We start from the raw sequence: 19,121 nt of genomic DNA on the forward strand, positions 1-19,121 counted from the left end.
AATAATTAATGTACATAACAAGCGGTAGGGTCCCGGCACTGATTCTTGTGGTCCGAGCCTTGCATTGAACAGGACATCACCATTACACCGCCCTCTATTACCAAGTCAGTTTTGGATCTAATTTGTTTGAATCCTATAGAATTGAACCTTTGGACCAGTCTCCCTGGTGGGACTTTGTCAAAGGCATTACCGAGGTACATGTGACAACGTCAGCTGCACTGCCCTCATCAATAGGTTTTGTTTTCTCTTTGAAAAAATAAATATAAATGGTCAGTCAGGTTCTCCACCTAATGAAGGGGCTAAACGAACTGTTTGATTTAAAATGTAAGGCCAATGTTGTAGCATTTTCAGCCATGGCTCTTTCTCCTGTCATACCTTTCAGTCGTGTGTCTCCTTTGTAGCCACCACATTCCGTTGTGCGTGCACTCCATCACATTGTGCCCCTTGTATCGGCTAAGTCCCACCTTTGTCGAATGAGGCTGCCTTGTACTCATCTTGACCCTTGCTCTTGGGCATGTTGTCCACGCTCATTCTCGCTGCTCAGTACGATTGAGACATCTTTCCTCCCACTTTGTCCACTTCCAGGGAGTTCCGATTCTGATCATCGGCCACCACATCCTATACGGCAAAGTCAGCCATTTGGAGAAGCCGTTTGCGGTACTTGTCAAGCACAGTGCCAGGAGAGATGGGGCTGAGAGCCCAGTGGAAGCTCAAGGTGCTGCCCATGGAGTTAATGAAGAGACCACCTCTGCCTGCTACATGGTGACTGCACTAATCAAGAGGAAGATCATCTTCAAAACCCGTCCAAAGCCCATCATTACCAATGTTCCCAAGAGGCTGTAGTGGCAGTGAAGCCGTGTGTACAGCGGGGATAGCCAGCCGTAACCCGCAGCTCCTCAAACTGCAGGTGAAAACTGAGCAGTGTGGTAACTGACTGGTGCAGATTTAATAGCACTCCCTGCCACACTGATCAGATCAACTCGTGCAGTGCTTGAGATTTTTCTACGGAGACTTCATGTCTGAGAAAGAAAATGTGATTTAAGTTCTGAACTGTGTTGTAAAGCAGATTTTATGACAAGCTGCTGCTTTCTGGTAATTTACAGTGACTGTGTATTTCATCACTCTCCTCGCCTACAGTATCCATTGTGAACAAGCAGTTGTAGTGGCGTTGAACCAGACAGATATCAACAAGAGGAATCATTTACAAAAAATATCCTTGTTGATTACTGGCTGAAATTAAGCATTCATCATCACAAAAGCAAGGGGTGTGGGGAAACAAGCTTCAGCCGACCAGGAGGTGGAGCCGCATCTGTGGAATGGATGGGAGTCTGTCCACCCACAGTGTAGAGGGAGGCAGTGGGCCGCAGGACAGTTCAGGTGGAAGTTGTGCCCGCAACAAGGAAGTTTGGCCCATGTAGGCAATTTAAAAGCCTAGATTAAGCTGACCTCAACACTTTGGGTCAGCAGTGGGTTTGATGGGATGAAGGTTATATTGCAGCAGGAAAGGCAAGATCGCAAACAGTACAGTGGAGGTAGACACAAAATGCTGGAGTAACTCAGCAGGACAGGCAGCATCTCTGGACAGAAGGAATGGGTGATGTTTCGGGTCAAGACGGGTGTCGCCAGCAATGGCTGCCTCACCAACAGTCTGTCTTTCCCTTCCTTTGTGTTTAAATAAGTATGTGTTAAATGTATGTTTAGTGTTCCTTAGCTTGTTTTATGAGGGGGGGTCGGGGAAAACGTTCTACTCTCGCACCTCGACGGAGATGCCATTTTTTTCCCGTATCGTATCTCTGTCCACACTGCGGCCTAACATCGAGGAGTTGGCGGCCTCTGCTGGAGACCGGCCGGGAGCTCCACCGCGGAGCCTGCGGGACTTACCATCGCGGAGCTCGCGATCCCTTTGCCAGGGTTCGACCTCGGAGCTCCAACCGTGGGTGCTTGCGGACTTAACATCACGGAGTCCGCAGTCTCTGGTTAGAGACCGACTTTCGGGAACTCCAAGCCACAGGAGTTTCGATCGCCCCGACACATGGGGCTTCGATCGCCGGCTGCGGGACCTTCGACCGCCCCAACCGCAGTTGGTACAACTGCCCCGACCGCGGGAGAATAAAGAGGAAGATTGGACTTTATTGCCTTCCATCGCAGTGAGAAATGTGGGGAATCCGCTGTGGTGGATGTTTATGTTAACTTTTATGTAGTTGCGTGTCTTGTTGCTTTTTTTTGTATGTGTGTATGGTAATTCGCATATCACTGTACTTTAATTGATACACATGACAATAAAAGACCTTTGAAACCGTCAGATGTCTCGACCCAAAACGTCACCCATTCTTTCTCTTCAGAGATGCTGCCTGTCCTGCTGAGTTACTCCAGTATTTTGTGTCGATCTTCGGTATAAACCAGCATCTGTAGTTCCTTCCTATCTTTGGTATAAACCAGCATCTGTAGTTCCTTCCTACACAAACATGGATGGTGGGGAGTGATAGGATGTGATGAAACAGCAAATGGGGGAAATGGGAAAAGAACAAAATTAAAGGCAATGTATTAATGCAAGAAGAGAGAGAAGTCTGCATGATCCTCTGGTGGCGAAGCAGCCTGGGCTAGGAACTGAGCACTCCACGGCAACATGAAAAAGGAATTAGCAAACCAAGATAAAGGGGCCGTGTAGTGCGGGATGATCTGGGCTCGGGTGGTCAGGCAGTGGCACTGGGTTGGGTGGAGATAAGGAGGATCAACAAATTGGCAGAACCCTCATAGCACTTGTGTTTCATGCGGCAATGTTGATCAATACACTGTGGCTGTGGTGAAGATGCAGTCATACTTGTGGTCATCCTTAATCTTCACGAAGATCCTTCTAAATGGTGTAAGATGGACACAAAATGCTGGAGTATCTCTGGACAGAAGGACAGAGCACCACTACCGTCTGGGCACATTGCAACCCTCTAGATACATTCAGCCACATCAGGTTAATTCATCTTTGTCTCAGTCTCCCAACTCTGTGCTAAATAGCCTGACCCACTGGGTTTTCCAGTAGTTTTGCATTTCACAATGTTTACATTGTTTGTCCTGGACTCGTCCTGGACTCGAACAATGAGATGGCTGCATCGTTTCTCATCAGATCAACCTGTTAGTGCTGTTGCCCTTGTCCTGCACCTTCCCCAACCTGTCTGCACCGTATCAGGTGGGGGAATCTCAAGGAGAAGGAGCACAGTAGCCGTGGAAAGGAAGGCTGTGAGGACAGGCTGCTTCAGAGACCTGTCACTACAATGAAGGAAGAAGGAAGCTATCTCCAAAAGTCAGGAAATGGTTGTCATCAGAATGAAGAAAGTGGATGACCGATTTCCTTGCCTGTCGCAAGGTGGGGTGTGATGGAATCCAGGTAGCTGTGGGAGGTGTGCTTGTGGTTATCGGCCATGTTCTGTGCCCTTTACTGACTTTGCTCTCCACTGTGGGGCTGGAGGTGGATCAGTGGTTGCTATGGATTAGTGTAGAGGTGGCCCTGCAACAACAGATCCTTGCGGACACTCTGTGTAATTTGGTACCAGCACATGCTGCCTGCTTTTTCTCATGTAACCATCATCCTGGTCATTCAAATGATTTGGAAAGGTTTACTGATCTCATCACATATTATAATCCTTATTTTATTATGTTTCTCCAAACCATCAGCAGTCAGTAATTACAAAGTGGATGCTGTGACCAGCCTCCTGCAGTGGGGCGACCACCATTCACCCCGAGAAGCACGAGTCAGCACCGTGACTGCCACCAAAAGTATTGTACAAATCGTAAAGGCCATGCACTCCCGGCAGGTGGAGCCGTGGCTGTAGTCTAAATACTGTGTCGTACAAGTGCATTCGTACAAAAATAAACGACTTTTTAAAAACAGCAGCATTATAAAAGGGGTGAGTGTCATGCTCAGTCCTGCAGCTGTGGGAACGCGGCTAACCATGGCTGCAAAAATGCAGATCATTTCCACAAATACTGAAAACGCCAATCCCTCCAGTACCCTGCTGGGCAGACCCCACTGCCCGACCCACCAGGCACAGACAGAGCTCTCGCCACTGGGTGCTTGGCTCCAGCTGGGCCTCAGGCCTGCAGCTGGGTCTCGGGCCTGCAGCTGGGTCTTGGGCCTGCAGCTGGGCCTCGGGCCTGCAGCTGGGTCCCGGGCCTGCAGCTGGGCCTCGGGCCCGCAGCTGGGCCTGCAGCTGGGTCCCGGGCCTCAGGCCTGCAGTAAGGCCTGGTCGGGGAGTTCTTGCTTGCGGCTACAGGGCTTGGCCACGATGGCCAGGTAGAGGACCAGCAGCAGCAGCCAGTAGCAGGCGTAGATGGCAGAGCCGGCGATGAGGAATGGCCTCTCGGTGTCGGGCAGTGGCTGCTGGCTCTCCCGGTACACGGTGTAGGCCAGGCCGCCGGCTAGCACCGCGAACCATACGGACACAGGCAGCAGCCCCACCAGGTTGAGCACCAGGCGGCGGCGGCCGGAGGTGCCCCAGCCCGGCCGGTTGATGGTGAGCAGAGCGAAGAGCTTGGCCGGCAGCAGGCTGGACATGTAGAGCAGTGAGTAGAGGGACAGGAAGAGCATGTGGGCCGAGCCACGCAGCAGGCAGGCCAGGACCGCCTTCAGCACCCCCACCCCCTGCACGGCCAGCAGGAAGAGCAGGATATTCCACAGCCGGCCTCGGTAGAACAGCTGCAGCACCGTGGCCGTCAGGAAGAAGGGGAAGAAGCCGCTGACCACAGCCTCGTACGTCATCCAGGGGTGGTGCTTGTGGAAGCAGAGGGCGCTGTATAGCCACTCGCGGAAGTACGACTTGCTCCAGCGGGTCTGCTGGTTGAGCCAGCGCAGGTACCCGCTGGGCGTCTCCGTCAGGCAGCGGGAGCGGCCCGTGAACTTGGTCTTGAAGCCCAGGTTCAGCACGCGGTTGGTGAGGTGACGGTCGTCCCCAAAGCTGCACTTGGAGCCGAGGAAATGCTGGCTGTACCAGTCATGCAGGAAGAGGCGCAGCAGCGAGTTTCGGTACAGGCCCAGGGGGCCACTGATGCACTGCACGCAGCCAAAGTAGGACTGGCAGGCTCGCTCCACATTGAAGGCCATCCAGTAACGCACGCTGCTCAGGAACGAAATCCACGAGTCATGCTGGTTCAGGATCTGTGAAACATAGAAAGCAAAGAAAATAGGTGCAGGAAGAGGTCATTTGGCCCTTCAAGCCAGCACCGCCATTCATTGTGGTCATGGCTGATCATCCACTATCAATACCCCGTGCCTGCCTTCTCATATCCCTTGATTCCACTAGCCCAGGGAGATCTATCTAACTCTCTTTTAAACCCATCCAGTGATTTGGCCTCCATTGCCCTCTGTGGCAGAGAATTCCACAAATTCACAACTCTCTGGGTGAAAAAGTTTTTTCTCAACTCAGTTTTAAATGGCCTCCCCTTTATTCTTGGACTGTGGCCCCTGGTTCTAGACTCCCCCATTCCTGCATCTAGCTTGTCCAGTCCTTTTATAATTTTATACGTTTCTATAAGATCCCCTCTCATCCTTCTAAATTCCAGTGAATACAAGCCCAGTCTTTCCAATCTTTCCACATATGGCAGTCCCGCCATCCCGGGGATTAACCTTGTGAACCTACGCTGCACTGCCTCAATAAATAACAAGGATGTCCTTCCTCAAATTAGGAGACCAAAACTGCATACAACACTCCAGATGTGGTCTCACCAGGGCCCTGTACAACTGCAGAAGGACCTATACTCAAATCCTCATCTGCTTTGTGGGCAAAGTAGAGTGGTTTGTACGGCAGTGTTGAGCTTACCACACAGGTGGTCAGTCGGAGCAGCGATCTGTCAATGGGAGCAGTGATCTGTCAGTGGGAGCAATGATCTATCAATGGGAGCAGTGATCTGTCAGTGGGAGCAGTGATCATAGCGATCTATCAATGGGAGCAGTGATCTGTCAATGGGAGCAGTGATCATAGCGATCTATCAATGGGAGCAGTGATCTGTCAGTGGGAGCAGTGATCTGTCAGTGGGAGCAGTGATCTGTCAGTGGGAGCAGTGATCTATCAATGGGAGCAGTGATCTGTCAATGGGAGCAGTGATCTGTCAATGGGAGCAGTGATCTGTCAATGGGAGCAGTGATCTATCAGTGGGAGCAGTGATCTATCAATGGGAGCAGTGATCTGTCAATGGGAGCAGTGATCTATCAGTGGGAGCAGTGATCTGTCAATGGGAGCAGTGATCTGTCAATGGGAGCAGTGATCTATCAGTGGGAGCAGTGATCTATCAATGGGAGCAGTGATCTGTCAGTGGGAGCAGTGATCTATCAATGGGAGCAGTGATCTGTCAATGGGAGCAGTGATCTATCAGTGGGAGCAGTGATCTGTCAATGCTCCTGAGATATGAGTAACACCATCACTGCAGGCCAGCAGCTCGACTCTGGCGAAATGTTTGGAAAGGACTGAGGGCGATGTTGGAACAGTTTGAGCCAATGATGGGGAATTTGTAGAAACTAGTTCAAGTAACGGTGTTTGATTGTCATGAATGTTTTGGTGAAGTAGCCATGTGGGCAGGAGGTTGGGCCTGCTCATCTCAGCCAGAGCTTCAGCTGCTGCTCGGTTCCTACTCGAGGCCGTTCACAAGAATGACACCCTTGGATGAAGTGGTCGGGGGCAGCAGCTGCAGGAGCCCTGAAGCTGCAGAAATGGATGCATTTATGGCTTCTAAAAGACACATGGATATATATAAAAATATATAACAACTACAGCATGGAAACAGGCCTGTCCGGCCCTACCAGTCCACGCCGACCATTCTCCCTGACATAGTCTCATCTACCTGCACTCAGACCATAACCCTCCAATCCCCTCCTATCCATATACCTATCCAATTTACTCTTAAATAATAAAATCGAGCCTGCCTCCACCACTTCCACCGGAAGCCCATTCCATACAGCCACAACCCTCTGAGTAAAGAAGTTCCCCCTCATGTTACCCCTAAACCTTTGTCCCTCAATTCTGAAGCTATGTCCCCGTGTTGGAATCTTCCCCACTCTCAAAGGGAAAAGCTTACCCACGTCAACTCTGTCCGTCCCTCTCAAAATGTTAAAAACCTCTATCAAGTCCCCCCTCAACCTTCTACGCTCCAAAGAATAAAGACCCAACCTGTTCAACCTCTCTCTGTAGCCTAAGTGCTGAAACCTAGGCAACATTCTAGTAAATCTCCTCTGTACCCTCTCCATTTTGTCGACATCCTTCCTATAATTTGGCGACCAGAACTGCACACCATACTCCAGATTCGGCCTCACCAATGCCCTGTACAATTTCAACATTACATCCCAACTTCTATACTCGATGCTCTGATTTATAAAGGCAAGCATACCAAACGCCTTCTTCACCACCCTATCCACATGAGATTCCACCTTCAGGGAACAATGCACAGTTATTCCCAGATCCCTCTGTTCCATTGCATTCCTCAATTCCCTACCATTTACCCTATACGTCCTATTTTGATTTGTCCTACCAAAATGCAGCACCTCACACTTATCAGCATTAAACTCCATCTGCCATCTTTCAGCCCACCCTTCCAAAAGGCCCAAGTCTCTCTGTAGACTTTGAAAATCTACCTCACTATCAACTACTCCACCTATCTTAGTATCATCTGCATATTTACTAATCCAATTTAAGAAGGGTTGGGAGGGCTGTGGGCCAAATACTAGCCCAATGTGGCAACGGTCAGCATGGACAAGCTGTGCCAGGGGCCTGTTACAATGTTGTATGCGATGCTTAGATGTAAAGCTGCTGGGGAGGCACGGAGCCCCAATCCTTGGCAGGGTGCTGGGAACGTTTTCCTTGGTCACCACTGATCAAGCATTGCCTGATTTCCAAGGCTGGAGCCGGTGGAACTCTGACAGGAGATGCACTCACCTGCACGTCACCTCCCACTGCCCCTACCCTGGGGTCTGAATCCAGGACTCGCACCATCTCTGCAGTGCAGGCTGGATCCAGCACGGTGTCTGAATCACACACCTGAGGAGAGAGGCATTGTCAAGGCCAGCTCAGTTCATACAGAACAAATATCACTCTGCTTCCAAACAGTAAAGGCATGGAGTTCTAGAGAGAGTGCTGGAAGATGGCACTGCGATATACGATCACCATATGTCTGCTCCCTCACACAAAACACACCTCATTTTCACCCATCTCCAAGAATCCTTCTCCAAGAATACAGAACAGGCCCTTTAGCCCCTGATGTCTGCACCGATATCGCAACTGGCTTCACCACTGAAGGCAGGACAATGGCAGTGGATTATTATGCTGACTGGACGTCTATAATCAGTGGTGTACCACAGGGATCATTGCTGGACCTTGGCTCTTGCTTTTTTTAACATTTTATTTTTATATATATTGTTACGGGTGGCACGATGGTGCAGCGGTAGAGTTGCTGCCTTACAGCGTCCAAAAGCCAGGTTTAATCCTGACCACAGGTGCTATCTGTACGGAGTTTGTACGTTCTCCCCGTGACCGCATGGGATTTGTCCCACATCTCCGGTTTCCTCCCAAGCTCCAAAGACGTACAGATTTGTAAGTTAATTGACTTGGTGTAAATGTAAAATTGTCCTCAGTGTGTGTAGGATAGTGTTAATGTGCAAGGATCGCTGGTCGGTGTGGACTCGGTGGACCGAAGGGCCTGTTTCCGTGCTGTATCGCTAAAACTAAAACAGATATATATTTTTGTGTGTGTACATAATATATACAAGATCGGATGAAACTGTAGGTGGTATGATTAATAAGTTGCAGTTAGCACAAAAATTAGCAGAGTTCATGAGGAAAGTTGCCAAAAGATGGGAAAATGGGCGCTGTAAAATGTAAAAATATCCAATGATGGCCTCCACAGATTGCACAGATTCACCACCCGCTGACGAAAGAAATTCCGCCTCATCTCCTTCCTAAAGGACCGTCCTTTAATTCTGAGGTTATGACCTCTTGGACCGAGATTCTCCCATTAGTGGAAACATCCTCTTCACATCCACTCTACCCAAACCTTACACTATTCAGTAAGTTTCAATGAGGTCATCCTAAACTCCAGCGAGTACAGGCCAAGTGCTGTCAAACGCTCATCAAATGTTAACCTACTCATTCCTGGGATCATTCTTGTAAACCTCCTCTGGACCCTCTCCAGAGCCAGCACATCCTTCCTCAGATATGGTGCCCAAAATTGCTCACAATACTCCAAATGCGGCCTAACCAGTGCATAACGGTATAGCAGTAAAAGGATTGGTCCAAGTCAGCATGGATTTATGAAGGGAAATCATGCTTGACTAATCTTCTGGAATTTTTTGAGGATGTGACAAGTAAATTGGATGAAGGAGAGCCAGTGGATGTAGTGTATCTGGACTTTAAGAAAGCCTTTGATAAGGTCCCACATGGGTGAGCAAAATTAGAGCACATGGTATTGGGGGTAGGGTATTGACATGGATAGAGAATTGGTTGGCAGACAGGAAGCAAAGCGTACGAATAAACGGGTCCTTTTCAGAATGGCAGGCAGTGGAGTGGAGTGCCGCAAGGCTCGGTGTTGGGGCCGCAACTATTTACAATATAAATGATTTGGATGATGGAATTAGAAGTAATACTCGCAAGTTTGCGGATGACACAAAGCTGGGTGGCAGTGTGAACTGTGAAGAGGATGTTAGGAGGTTGCAGGGTGACCTGGACAGGTTGAGTGAGTGGGTAGATGCATGGCAGATGCAGTATAATGTAGATAAATGTGAGGTTATACACTTGGGCGGCAAAAACAAGGAGGCAGATTGTTATCTCAATGGTGTCAGGTTAGGTAAAGGGGAAGTGCAACGAGATCTGGGTGTCCTTGTACACCAGTCATTGAAAGTAAGCATGCAGGTACAGCAGGCAGTGAAGAAAGCTAATGGCATGTTGGCCTTCTTAACGAGAGGATTTGAGTACAGGAGCAAAGAAGTCCTTCTGCAGTTGTATGTGGGACCACATCTGGAGTATTGTGTGCAGTTTTGGTCTCCTAATTTGAGGAAGGACGTCCTTGCTATTTAGGCAGTGCAGCGTGGGTTCACGAGGTTAATCCCTGGGTTGGTGGGACTGTCATATGAGGAAAGATTGAAAAGACTAGGTTTGTATTCACTGGAGTTTAGAAGGATGAGAGGGGATCTTATTGAGACGTATAAAATTATAAAAGGACTAGACAAGCTAGATGCAGGAAAAATATTCCCAGTGTTGGGGGAGTCCAGAACCAGGGGCCACAGTCTAAGAATAAAGAGAGGCCATTTAAAATTGAGGTGAGAAGAAACGTTTTCACCCAGAGTTGTGAATTTGTGGAATTCTCTGCCACAGAGGGCAGTGGAAGCCAAATCACTGGATGGATTTAAAAGAGAGTTAGATAGAGCTCTAGGGGCTAGTGGAATCAAGGGATATGGGGAGAAGATCAGGCACAGGTTATTGATTGTAGATGATCAGCCATGATCACAATTATGGTGGTGCTGGCTCAAAGGGCCGAATGGCCTCCTCCTGCACCTATTTTCGATGTTTCTAGAGCCTCAGCATTACATCCTTGTTTTTGTATTCTAGCCCTCTTGAAATAATTGCTTTTGCCTTGACTTGCAAATTAACCTTTTGTGAATCCTGCACCACGATCTCCTTTCCCATTGCACCTCCGATTTCTGGATTCTCATCCCATTTAGAAAATAGTCTTTGCCTTTATTCCTACAACCAAAATCCACACTTTGCTACACTATATTCCATCTGCCACTTCTCTGCCCACTCTCCCAACCTGTCCAAGTCCTTCTGCAGAGTCCCTGCTTTCTCTACACTACCTGCCCCTCCACCTATTTTCGGATCATCTGCAAACTTGGCCACAAAGCCTTGGCCTTGCTCAGCAATCTCCCGTGTGGCATCTTATCAAAGGCTTTCTGAAAATCTAGGTAAATGTGCACTGGCTCTCCCTTATCTGTCCTGTGCACAGTGTCAGAATTCCAACAGATTCAGCAGGCAATATCTCCACTTCACAAAACCATGCTGACTTTGGCCCATTTTATCATGATTTTTTAAGTATTCTGTAACCTCATCCTTTATAATGGACTTTAAAATCTTAAAATCTAAAGTCAGAGTAACCGGCCAGTCGTTGCCACTGTTCTGCTTTGCTCCCTTTTTGCGCAGCGGGGTAATAGTGGCAATTTTCCAAACGTCTGGAACCATTCCTGACTCCAGTGATTCCTGAAATATCACTACACTACCTGTGCAATCTTTAAGCCACCTCTTTCAGAACCCTAGGGTGCAGTCCATCCGGTCCAGGTGACTTATCCACCTTCAGCCCTTTCAGCTTCCCAAGCACCTTCTCCCTAGTAATAGCCACTCCATTAACCTCCACCCCCTGACTCTCTTGAATATCAGGCACGTTGCTGGTGTCTTCCACTGTGAAGACTGATGCAAAAATGTTATTCAATTCCTCTGCCATTTCTTTATTCCCCATCATCACTTTTCCTGCATCATTTCCCAGCGGTCTAATGTCCACTCTTGCCTCTTTCTTGCTCTTTATATAACTGATGAAACTCTTGCTATCCTCTTTTATATTATTGGCTAGCTTACCTTCGTATTTCATCTTTTCTCCCCATATTGCCTTTTTAGTTACCTTTTGTTGTTCTGTAAGAGCGTCCCAATCCCCTGGCTTCCTACTAATCTTTGCAATGTTATAAGTCTTCTGTTTTAGTTTTATGCTGTTCTTGACCTCCCTTCTCAGCCACGGGCTCTTACTCCCCCGAGAATTTTTTCTTCCTCTTTGAAATGAAAAGATTCTGCATCTTCTGAATTATTCCCGGAAATTCCTGCCATTGTTGTTCCACCGTCATTCCTGCTAGGGTCCCTTTTCAGTCAACGTTGGCCAGCTCCTCCCTCATGCCTCTGTAGTCCCCTCTGCCCAGCTGCAATACCGACAACATCTGATTTCACCTTCTCCCCCTCAAATTGCAGGTTAAATCTTATTATATTGTGGTCGCTGTGCATGTTGCAGCTTTATAAGACTTTGGTTAAGCTGCATTTGGAGTATTGCGTGCACTTCTGGTTGTCTGATTGCAGGAAGGATATGGAGGCTTTGAAGAGGTTTACCAGAATGATAGACACAAAATGCTGGGGTTACTCGAAGGAATGGGTGATGTTTCAGGTCAAGACCCTTCTTCAGACTGAGAGTCAGGGGAGCGGGTACCTCGAGATATGGAAGAGAAAGGTGTGAAAATGACAGATCAAAGCAGATGCTGTTCAAGGAAATGTAGAATGTTTCATTGCTGACAAGCAGGCCAAATTAATCAGGACGGTGAAACTAGTCGGAGAACTAGGGTGGGGGAGGGACGGAGAGAGAAAGCAAGGGTTACTTGAATTTAGAGAAATCAAATTCATACCACTGGGTTGTAAGCTGCCCAGGCGAAATATGAATTCCTACAATTTGTGTTTGGTCTCACACTGGCAGTGGAGGAGGCCCAGGACAGAAAGGTCAGTGTGGGAATGGGAGGGGGAGTTAAAGTGTTCAGCAACCGGAAGATCACATAGGTCTAGGCGGACTGAGCGGAGGTGTTCAGCGAAACGATCACCGAGTCTGAGCTTGATCTTGCGTCCACACCTGGAACAGCGGATACAGTAGACGAGGTGCAAGTGATCCTCTGTCTTACCTGAAAGGACTGTCGGGGTCCTTGGATGGAGTCGAGGGAGGGGATATAGGGACAGGTGTTGCATCTTCTGCGGTTGCAGAGGAAGGTACCTGGGGAGGGGGTGGTGTGGGTGGGAAGGGACGAGTTAACCAGGGAATTGCGGAGGGCACGGTCTCTGCAGAAAGCAGAAAGTGGTGGAGATGGGAAGATGTGAACAGTTGTGGGATTCCGCTGGAGGTGGTAAAAATGCGGGAGGATTATGTGCTGTACGCGACGGATGATGGGGTGAAAGGTGAGGACTAGGAGACTGTCTCTTGTGACTGGGGAAGGGGGAGCAAGAGTGGAGCTGTGAGATACTCAGGAGACCCGTGTGAGGGACTCATCTATGATGGGAGCCACCGTTCCCAAAGAATGAGGAACATCTCAGATGTCCTGGTATGGAACACCTCATCTTGGGCACAAGTGCAGCGTAGACGGAGGAATTGGGAGTGGGGGATTTAGTCTTTGCAGGAAGCAGGGTAGGAAGAAGTGTCGACTAGATAGCTGTGGGTGTCAGTAGGTATATAATAGATGTCAGTCTATATCTCCTGTGAAGGCACATCGTGTATGTGACAAATAAACTTGACTTGACTTGTGAGATCAAGAACCAGAAGAGCTGGTCCAAGTGAATTTGAGTGCAGGTACTGAAAATGAAGTCCGTGGGTTCTGCATGGGTGCAGGAGATAGCCGCGATGCAGTCGTCAATGTAGCGGAGACTGGGTTCGGGGATAGGGCCAGTGTACGCCTGGAATAAGGAATGTTTGACGTACCTTACAAAGAGGCAGGCATAGCCCATGGCTATGCCTTGGATTTGGAGGAAATGGGAGGAGTCGAAGGAGAAGTTGTTGAGAGTCATGACCAGCGGAGGAGGGTGTTGGTGGAGGGAAATTGGCTGGTTCTGGTCGAGGGGGGTGGGGGTGTATAGTGACTGAACATCCAGAATGATGCCTGGGTTGGAGAATATATGATACAAGGATAGATTAGACAAACTTAGACTCTTTTCTCTTGAACATTGGAGTTTGAGCAGAGACCTAATAGAACATTATAACATGGCAGGAGACATTGATAGGAGACATGGTCAGAGTAGAAATATCAAATACCAGAGGACCTAACCTGAATGCTAGAGGGGCAATGTTTAAAGGATATTTATGAGGCAAGGTTTTGTTTACATTGAGTGGTAGGTGGTTATGGTAGCAGATACAATGGCAACATTTAAGATGCATATGGACAGGCACATGAACATGACTGGAGGAATACAGATAGGGTTGCCAACTTCCTCACTCCCAAATAAGGGACAAAAGATGATGTCACCACCCCATGTGACCTCGCCCAGCCAGCGGCCATGTGCTCACGCTCCACCAATGGCGGCCGCCCGGGCCGGGAGGCGGGTTGTTACGCAACCTCCGTTAGGCGGCACCCAGGCCTACAGTGTCCGGGCCTACAGTGACTGCGGAATATCAGCCCCAGTAACCAGCGGGATCACTGGTTGCAGCCCACAGCTGTGAAGGTGACTGGTGCATCCTGGTGACTGAGCCCAGTGCCTGCCCCAAGACCCTGGTCTTCACCCACCTGTATATAATCCACAGAGTCTTCCAGGGCAGCAAAGGCCGTGTACATGACCTCTCGCTTGCCTCCCCACAGCTGCATGATGCAGGAGAAGGCAGACTGCCCAACGATCTGCTGCACCCTGCTCTTGCCCTCGCTCTGGGTGAACTCAGTCTCTCCAGGGCCCTCCTGGTGATAGTTACTCTGCCAGATGTAGGAGCCGCTGTTCTCCACACCCATCAGCTCGTTGAATATCTCCATCATGTACATGTCCTCCTCCTGGTTGCCATCGATGACCATCACCACCTTGAGGTTGGGATAGGCGATGCGCCTCGCTGACGCCAGGCACTTCCTCAGGTAGTCAGGATCCTCCTGGTAGGCCGCGATGCACAGGGCCACGGACTTGGTGAATTTGAGGGGCCTGTTCTCCTTCCTGGCTCGCCGATGTTCCAGGCAGGCAAAGAAACTTTGGATGAAGAGATGCAAAGTGAGGAAGGCCCCATACAGCCCAAAAGATAGGTGGTAGTTTTCTGTGTAGCCAAACTGGTAGCCTTTGACGTAGGTGCAGGTAATGGCACCCAGGACAGACAAGGCAAACAGGGTGCTCGCTGTGATCCGCAAGGCAGTGCAGAGTTGCTCCCCAGGCATTCTGTGGAACAGGAAGGAGATGCAGAACTTAGGGGGTCAGGAGATTGATTAAAAAAGCAGGATGTCAGGTAGCAATGCCACGTGCTGGTGAGTGCAGCAACAGGAAAACTGACCAGGTGAAGCTCATCGCTGAGAGGTGGTGCAGGGAGGAGGGATTTTGATTCCTGTAATGCTAGTACAGTTTGGTGTGACTTGCACGTGTAATGGCTTACAACCAGGCACAGCAGTGACTACTGTCCTCACAGGGGCTTACCAGTGATGTCGGAGACAGTTAAATCAGAATGGCAGAGGCCAAGACACAAAGCAGAGTGCAGAGGGAGAGAGGAGCGAGGACAGAAATATCAACAACAGGAGAATGTGAAAGAGGGTGGTAGGGAATCAGCACCAGGGGCAATAGGTTCAGAGCACAAAAACAAGGTGAGATGATTCAAGAAGGCAAGCATCAAGGCTTTGTATCTTAATTATAAAGCATTTGTAATATAAATAAACCAACTGCTAAAGTATTGGCAAATAAATATGACAGGCAGCATCACAAAGACATGGTTGTAAGGTGATCAACTGTTGATATTCAGCGTGTTTGAGTTTGAGGAAGCTGGTTCAGAGATGGAATAGGTCAGTTCTAAGACACCTTCTCAGAAGGCGTTCGGTCATTTGGTTGGAGGTTAAACTCACCGAGGGGAAGACACCACGGAGCAGGTCAGGGCACAAAGTGCTGGAGTAACTCAACGGGACAGGCAGCATCTCGGGAGGGAAGGAATGGGTGACGTTTCAGGTCGAGACCCTTCTTCAGACTCAGTCAGGACGGGAAAAGGGAGATATGGAAAGGTAAGGTGTGAAAATGAGAGACCAAAAGGGACGTTCAACAAAAATGTAGAATAAATCATTGTTAGCTGAGGGGAAGGTGACAATGAGATTTAATCAGAAGGATAGTGAAAGTAGTCAGAGTACGAGGATGGGGGAAGGATGGAGAGAGAGGAAGCAAGGGCTAGTTGAAGTTAGAGAAGTCAATATTCATACTGCTGGGTCGTAAGCTACCCAAGCGAAATATGAGGTGCTGTTCCTCCAATTTGCATTTGACCTCATTCTGACAGTGGAGGAGGACCAGGACAGAAAGGTCAGTGTGGGAATGGGAGGGGGAGTTAAAGTGTTTAGTAACCGGGAGATCACGTGGGCCTAGAAGGACTGAGCGGAGGTGTTCAGCGAAACGATCACTGAGCCTGTGCTTGGTCTCACCGATATATAGGAGTTCACACCTGGAACAGCAGATACAGTAGATGAGGTTGGAGGAGGTGCAAGTGATCCTCTGCCTCACCTGAAAGGACTGTCAGGGTCCTTGGACGGAGTCAAGGGAGGAGGTATAGGGCCAGGTGTTGCATCTTCTGTGGTTGCAGGGGAAGGTACCTGGGGAGGGGGTGGTGTGGATGGGAAGGGATGAGTTAACCAGGGAGTGCGGAGGGAACGGTCTCTGCGGAAGGTAGAAAAGGGTGGAGATGGGAAAATGTGGGTAGTGGTGGGATCCAGTTGGAGGCGGTGGAAATGTTGGAGGATTATGTGCTGTATGCGATGGCTGATGGTGAGGACTAGGGGGACTCTGTCTCTGTTGTGACTAGGAAGAGGGGGAGCAAGGGCGGAACTGCGGGGTACTGAGGAGACCCTTGTGAGGGCCTCATCTATGATGGGAGAGGGGAACCTCCTTCCCCTAAAGAACGAGGACATCTCGGATGTCCTGGTATAGAACACCTCATCCTGAGCGCACATGCGGTGTAGACGGAGAAATTGGGAGTAGGGGATAAAGTCTTTACAGGAAGCAGGGTAGAGGAAGTGTAGTTTAGATGGCTATGGGATAGCTATGGTAGCTTTATAATAGATGTCAGTTGATAGGTTATCTCCTGTGATGGAGACGGTGAGAACTAGAAACAGAAGGTAGATGTCGGAGATGGTCCGTGCATTTGAGTGCAGGATGGAAATTAGTCGTGAAAGTTCTTGAGTTCTGCATGGGTGCAGGAAGTGGGAGGAGTCGAAGGATAAGATAAGAGGATCAGCTCTGCGAGGCGGAGTAGAATGTTGGTAGAGGGAAATTGGCTGGTTCTGCATGTCGAGGAAGAAACGGGGCTTTAAACCTTCCTGGTGGGGGATGGAGGTGTAGAGTGACTGGACATCCATGGTAAAGAGTGGAGGCCTGGAAAACGTAAGTCATTGAAGAGCGTGTGAGGTGTCTAGGGAGGGATAGGTAGGGGGATAGGGTGGAGTCAAGGTATGTGGAAATAAGTTCAGTGAGACAGGAGCAAGCAGAAACAATGGGTGCTAGGGCAGTTCTGTTTATGGATTTTGTGGAGAAGATAAAACCGGGCCTTGCTGGGCTGGAGAATGATACGGTTGGAGACTGTGGAGGACAGACAGCTGGAAGTGATAAAATCTGAAATTGTGTGTGATATTATGGCCTAGTGCTCATCTGTGGGATCATGGTCCAAGGACAAGTGGGAGGTGTCAGAGTTGGCACTTGGCTACACTTCTACACTTCTTCCCACCCTGCCTCCTGCAAAGACTCTACCCCCTACTCCCAATTCCTCCGTCTAACCCACTTCTGTGCCCAATATGAGGTGTTCCATATGGTTTTAAGGACACCTTACATTCACAACGCTTCAATCTTTTTGTCTTGCACCGTGTCCTTATAGCCACCTCTTATCCCCTTACTCAGGACATCCGAGATGTCCTCATTCTTTAGGGAACAGGGGTTCCCCTCTCCCATCATAGATGAGGCTCTCACTCATGTCTCCTCGGTACCCCGCAGCTCCGCCCTTGCTCCCCCTCCACCCACGTCACAACAGAGACAGAGTCCCCCTAGTCCTCACCTTCCACATCATCAGCCGTCACATACAACAGATAATCCTCCGATATTTTCGCCACCTCCAACGGAATCCCACCACTAGTCACATCTTTTCATCTCTTCCGCCTTCTGCAGAGACTGTTCCCTCCGCAACTCCCAGTGGTATGAATATTAACTGCCCTAACATCAAGTAACCCTTGCTTTCCCTCTCTTCATCCCTTCCCCATCCTTGTTCTCCAATTAGTTTCACTTGATCACATCCCCATTGATCTCTCCTTCTCACACCTTACCCAATGTCTCCTTTTCCCGTCAGTCTGAAGTAGGGTCTAGACACGAAATTTCACCTCTTTTGAGATATGGCCTGTCCCACTGAGTTACTCCAGCATTTTGTGTCCATCTTCGGTGTAAACCAGAATCTGCTGTTTCTTCCTACATGTATAGGTGACGTTTCCGTCGGAATTCTTCTTCAGTGGGGGGGGGGGGAGATTGCTGGAAGAGAGGAGGGGCAGGACAAAGCTTGTCGGGTAATGGGCTGTTACAGGTAAGGAGGGTTTTAGATAGGCAGATGTTAGGCAGAAGGCAGTGGAGGCCAATTCTCTGAATGCATTGAAGAGAGAGCTAGATAGAGCTCTTAAGGATAGCGGAGTCAGGGAGTATGGGGAGAAGGCAGGAACGGGGTACTGATTGAGAATGATCAGCCATGATCACATTGAATGGCGGTGCTGGCTCGAAAGGCCGAATGGCCTCCTCCTGCACCTATTGTCAATTGTCTATTGGACAAACGCCAGAGATAAAAAAGACAGAAATGTGTGAGACAAAAAGATTGAAGAGTTGTGAATTGTGATGATGGAATGTAGTTGAAAGGGGAGGGGAGAAATAGATGTGTCAGGTGGGACACAGGGGGGGGGGGGGGGGGGGGGATGGGGGGGGGGAAAGAAGGGGAGGGTTTAGTGATGACCTAAAATTGGAGGATTCAGCGTTATACTGTTGGGTTGTACACAAGCGGAATACGAAGGGCTGTTCCTCCAGTTTGTGTGTGGCATCACTCTGGCAATGGAGGTGAGGGAGGAGGTATAGGGACAGGTGTTGCATCTCTTGCGGTTGCTGGGCAAAGTGCCCGGGGTTTGCGTGGGAAGAGATGAGCGAACAAGGAGTAGCGGAGGGAGTGAGTGGTCTTTATGTGATCCCACCACCAGTCACATCTTCCCATCCCTACCTCTTTCCACCTCCCATAAAGACCGCTCCCTCCACAACAGGAAGTTGTTGAGTGTTAGTAGAGGAAAATTAATTGGGTCACTGTTCAAGTAAAAACTGGGCGGTCATGAGACATTTGTGGTGGGCGATGGAGGTGTGATCCAGGAACTGGATATCCGTGGTGAAGATGAGGTAATAGGGACCTGGAAACTGACAGTTACT

The 19,121-nt window shown here is 49.2% G+C and overlaps 2 protein-coding genes across 2 annotated transcripts in view; one reads left to right on the forward strand and one right to left on the reverse strand.

Moving 5' to 3' along the window:
• Positions 1–2,300, forward strand: part of chtf8 (CTF8, chromosome transmission fidelity factor 8 homolog (S. cerevisiae)) — a 5,683-nt gene extending 3,383 nt beyond the window's left edge. Inside the window, exon 3 of the mRNA XM_078400896.1 lies at positions 586–2,300. Within this exon, the coding sequence (XP_078257022.1) occupies positions 586–843 (258 nt within the window). The 3' untranslated portion in view covers positions 844–2,300. The remainder of the gene's footprint in view (positions 1–585) is intronic.
• A 1,341-nt stretch (positions 2,301–3,641) lies between these two features.
• Positions 3,642–14,878, reverse strand: LOC144594430 (hyaluronan synthase 3-like). Its single transcript, XM_078400895.1, has 3 exons — positions 14,255–14,878; positions 7,914–8,015; positions 3,642–5,146 (listed from the first exon to the last, which is right to left on the reverse strand). The coding sequence occupies exons 1-3, from the start codon at positions 14,876–14,878 to the stop codon at positions 4,217–4,219; spliced, it is 1,656 nt and encodes a 551-aa protein (XP_078257021.1). The 3' UTR covers positions 3,642–4,216.
• Between the last annotated feature and the right edge of the window lie 4,243 nt (positions 14,879–19,121).

This window comes from Rhinoraja longicauda, chromosome 6 (assembly GCF_053455715.1).
Source record: "Rhinoraja longicauda isolate Sanriku21f chromosome 6, sRhiLon1.1, whole genome shotgun sequence".
NCBI lineage: Eukaryota > Metazoa > Chordata > Chondrichthyes > Rajiformes > Arhynchobatidae > Rhinoraja > Rhinoraja longicauda.

Bases quoted from the DNA above. Each gene is read 5' to 3' on its own strand.
- LOC144594430 (XM_078400895.1), bottom strand. From the start codon at position 14,878: ATGCCTGGGGAGCAACTCTGCACTGCCTTGCGGATCACAGCGAGCACC. The intron at 8,016-14,254 runs GTGGGTGAAGAC...CTCTCTCCTCAG, and splicing joins ACTCTGTGGATTATATACAG to GTGTGTGATTCAGACACCGT. The intron at 5,147-7,913 runs GTGAGTGCATCT...TATGTTTCACAG, and splicing joins CAGTGGGAGGTGACGTGCAG to ATCCTGAACCAGCATGACTC.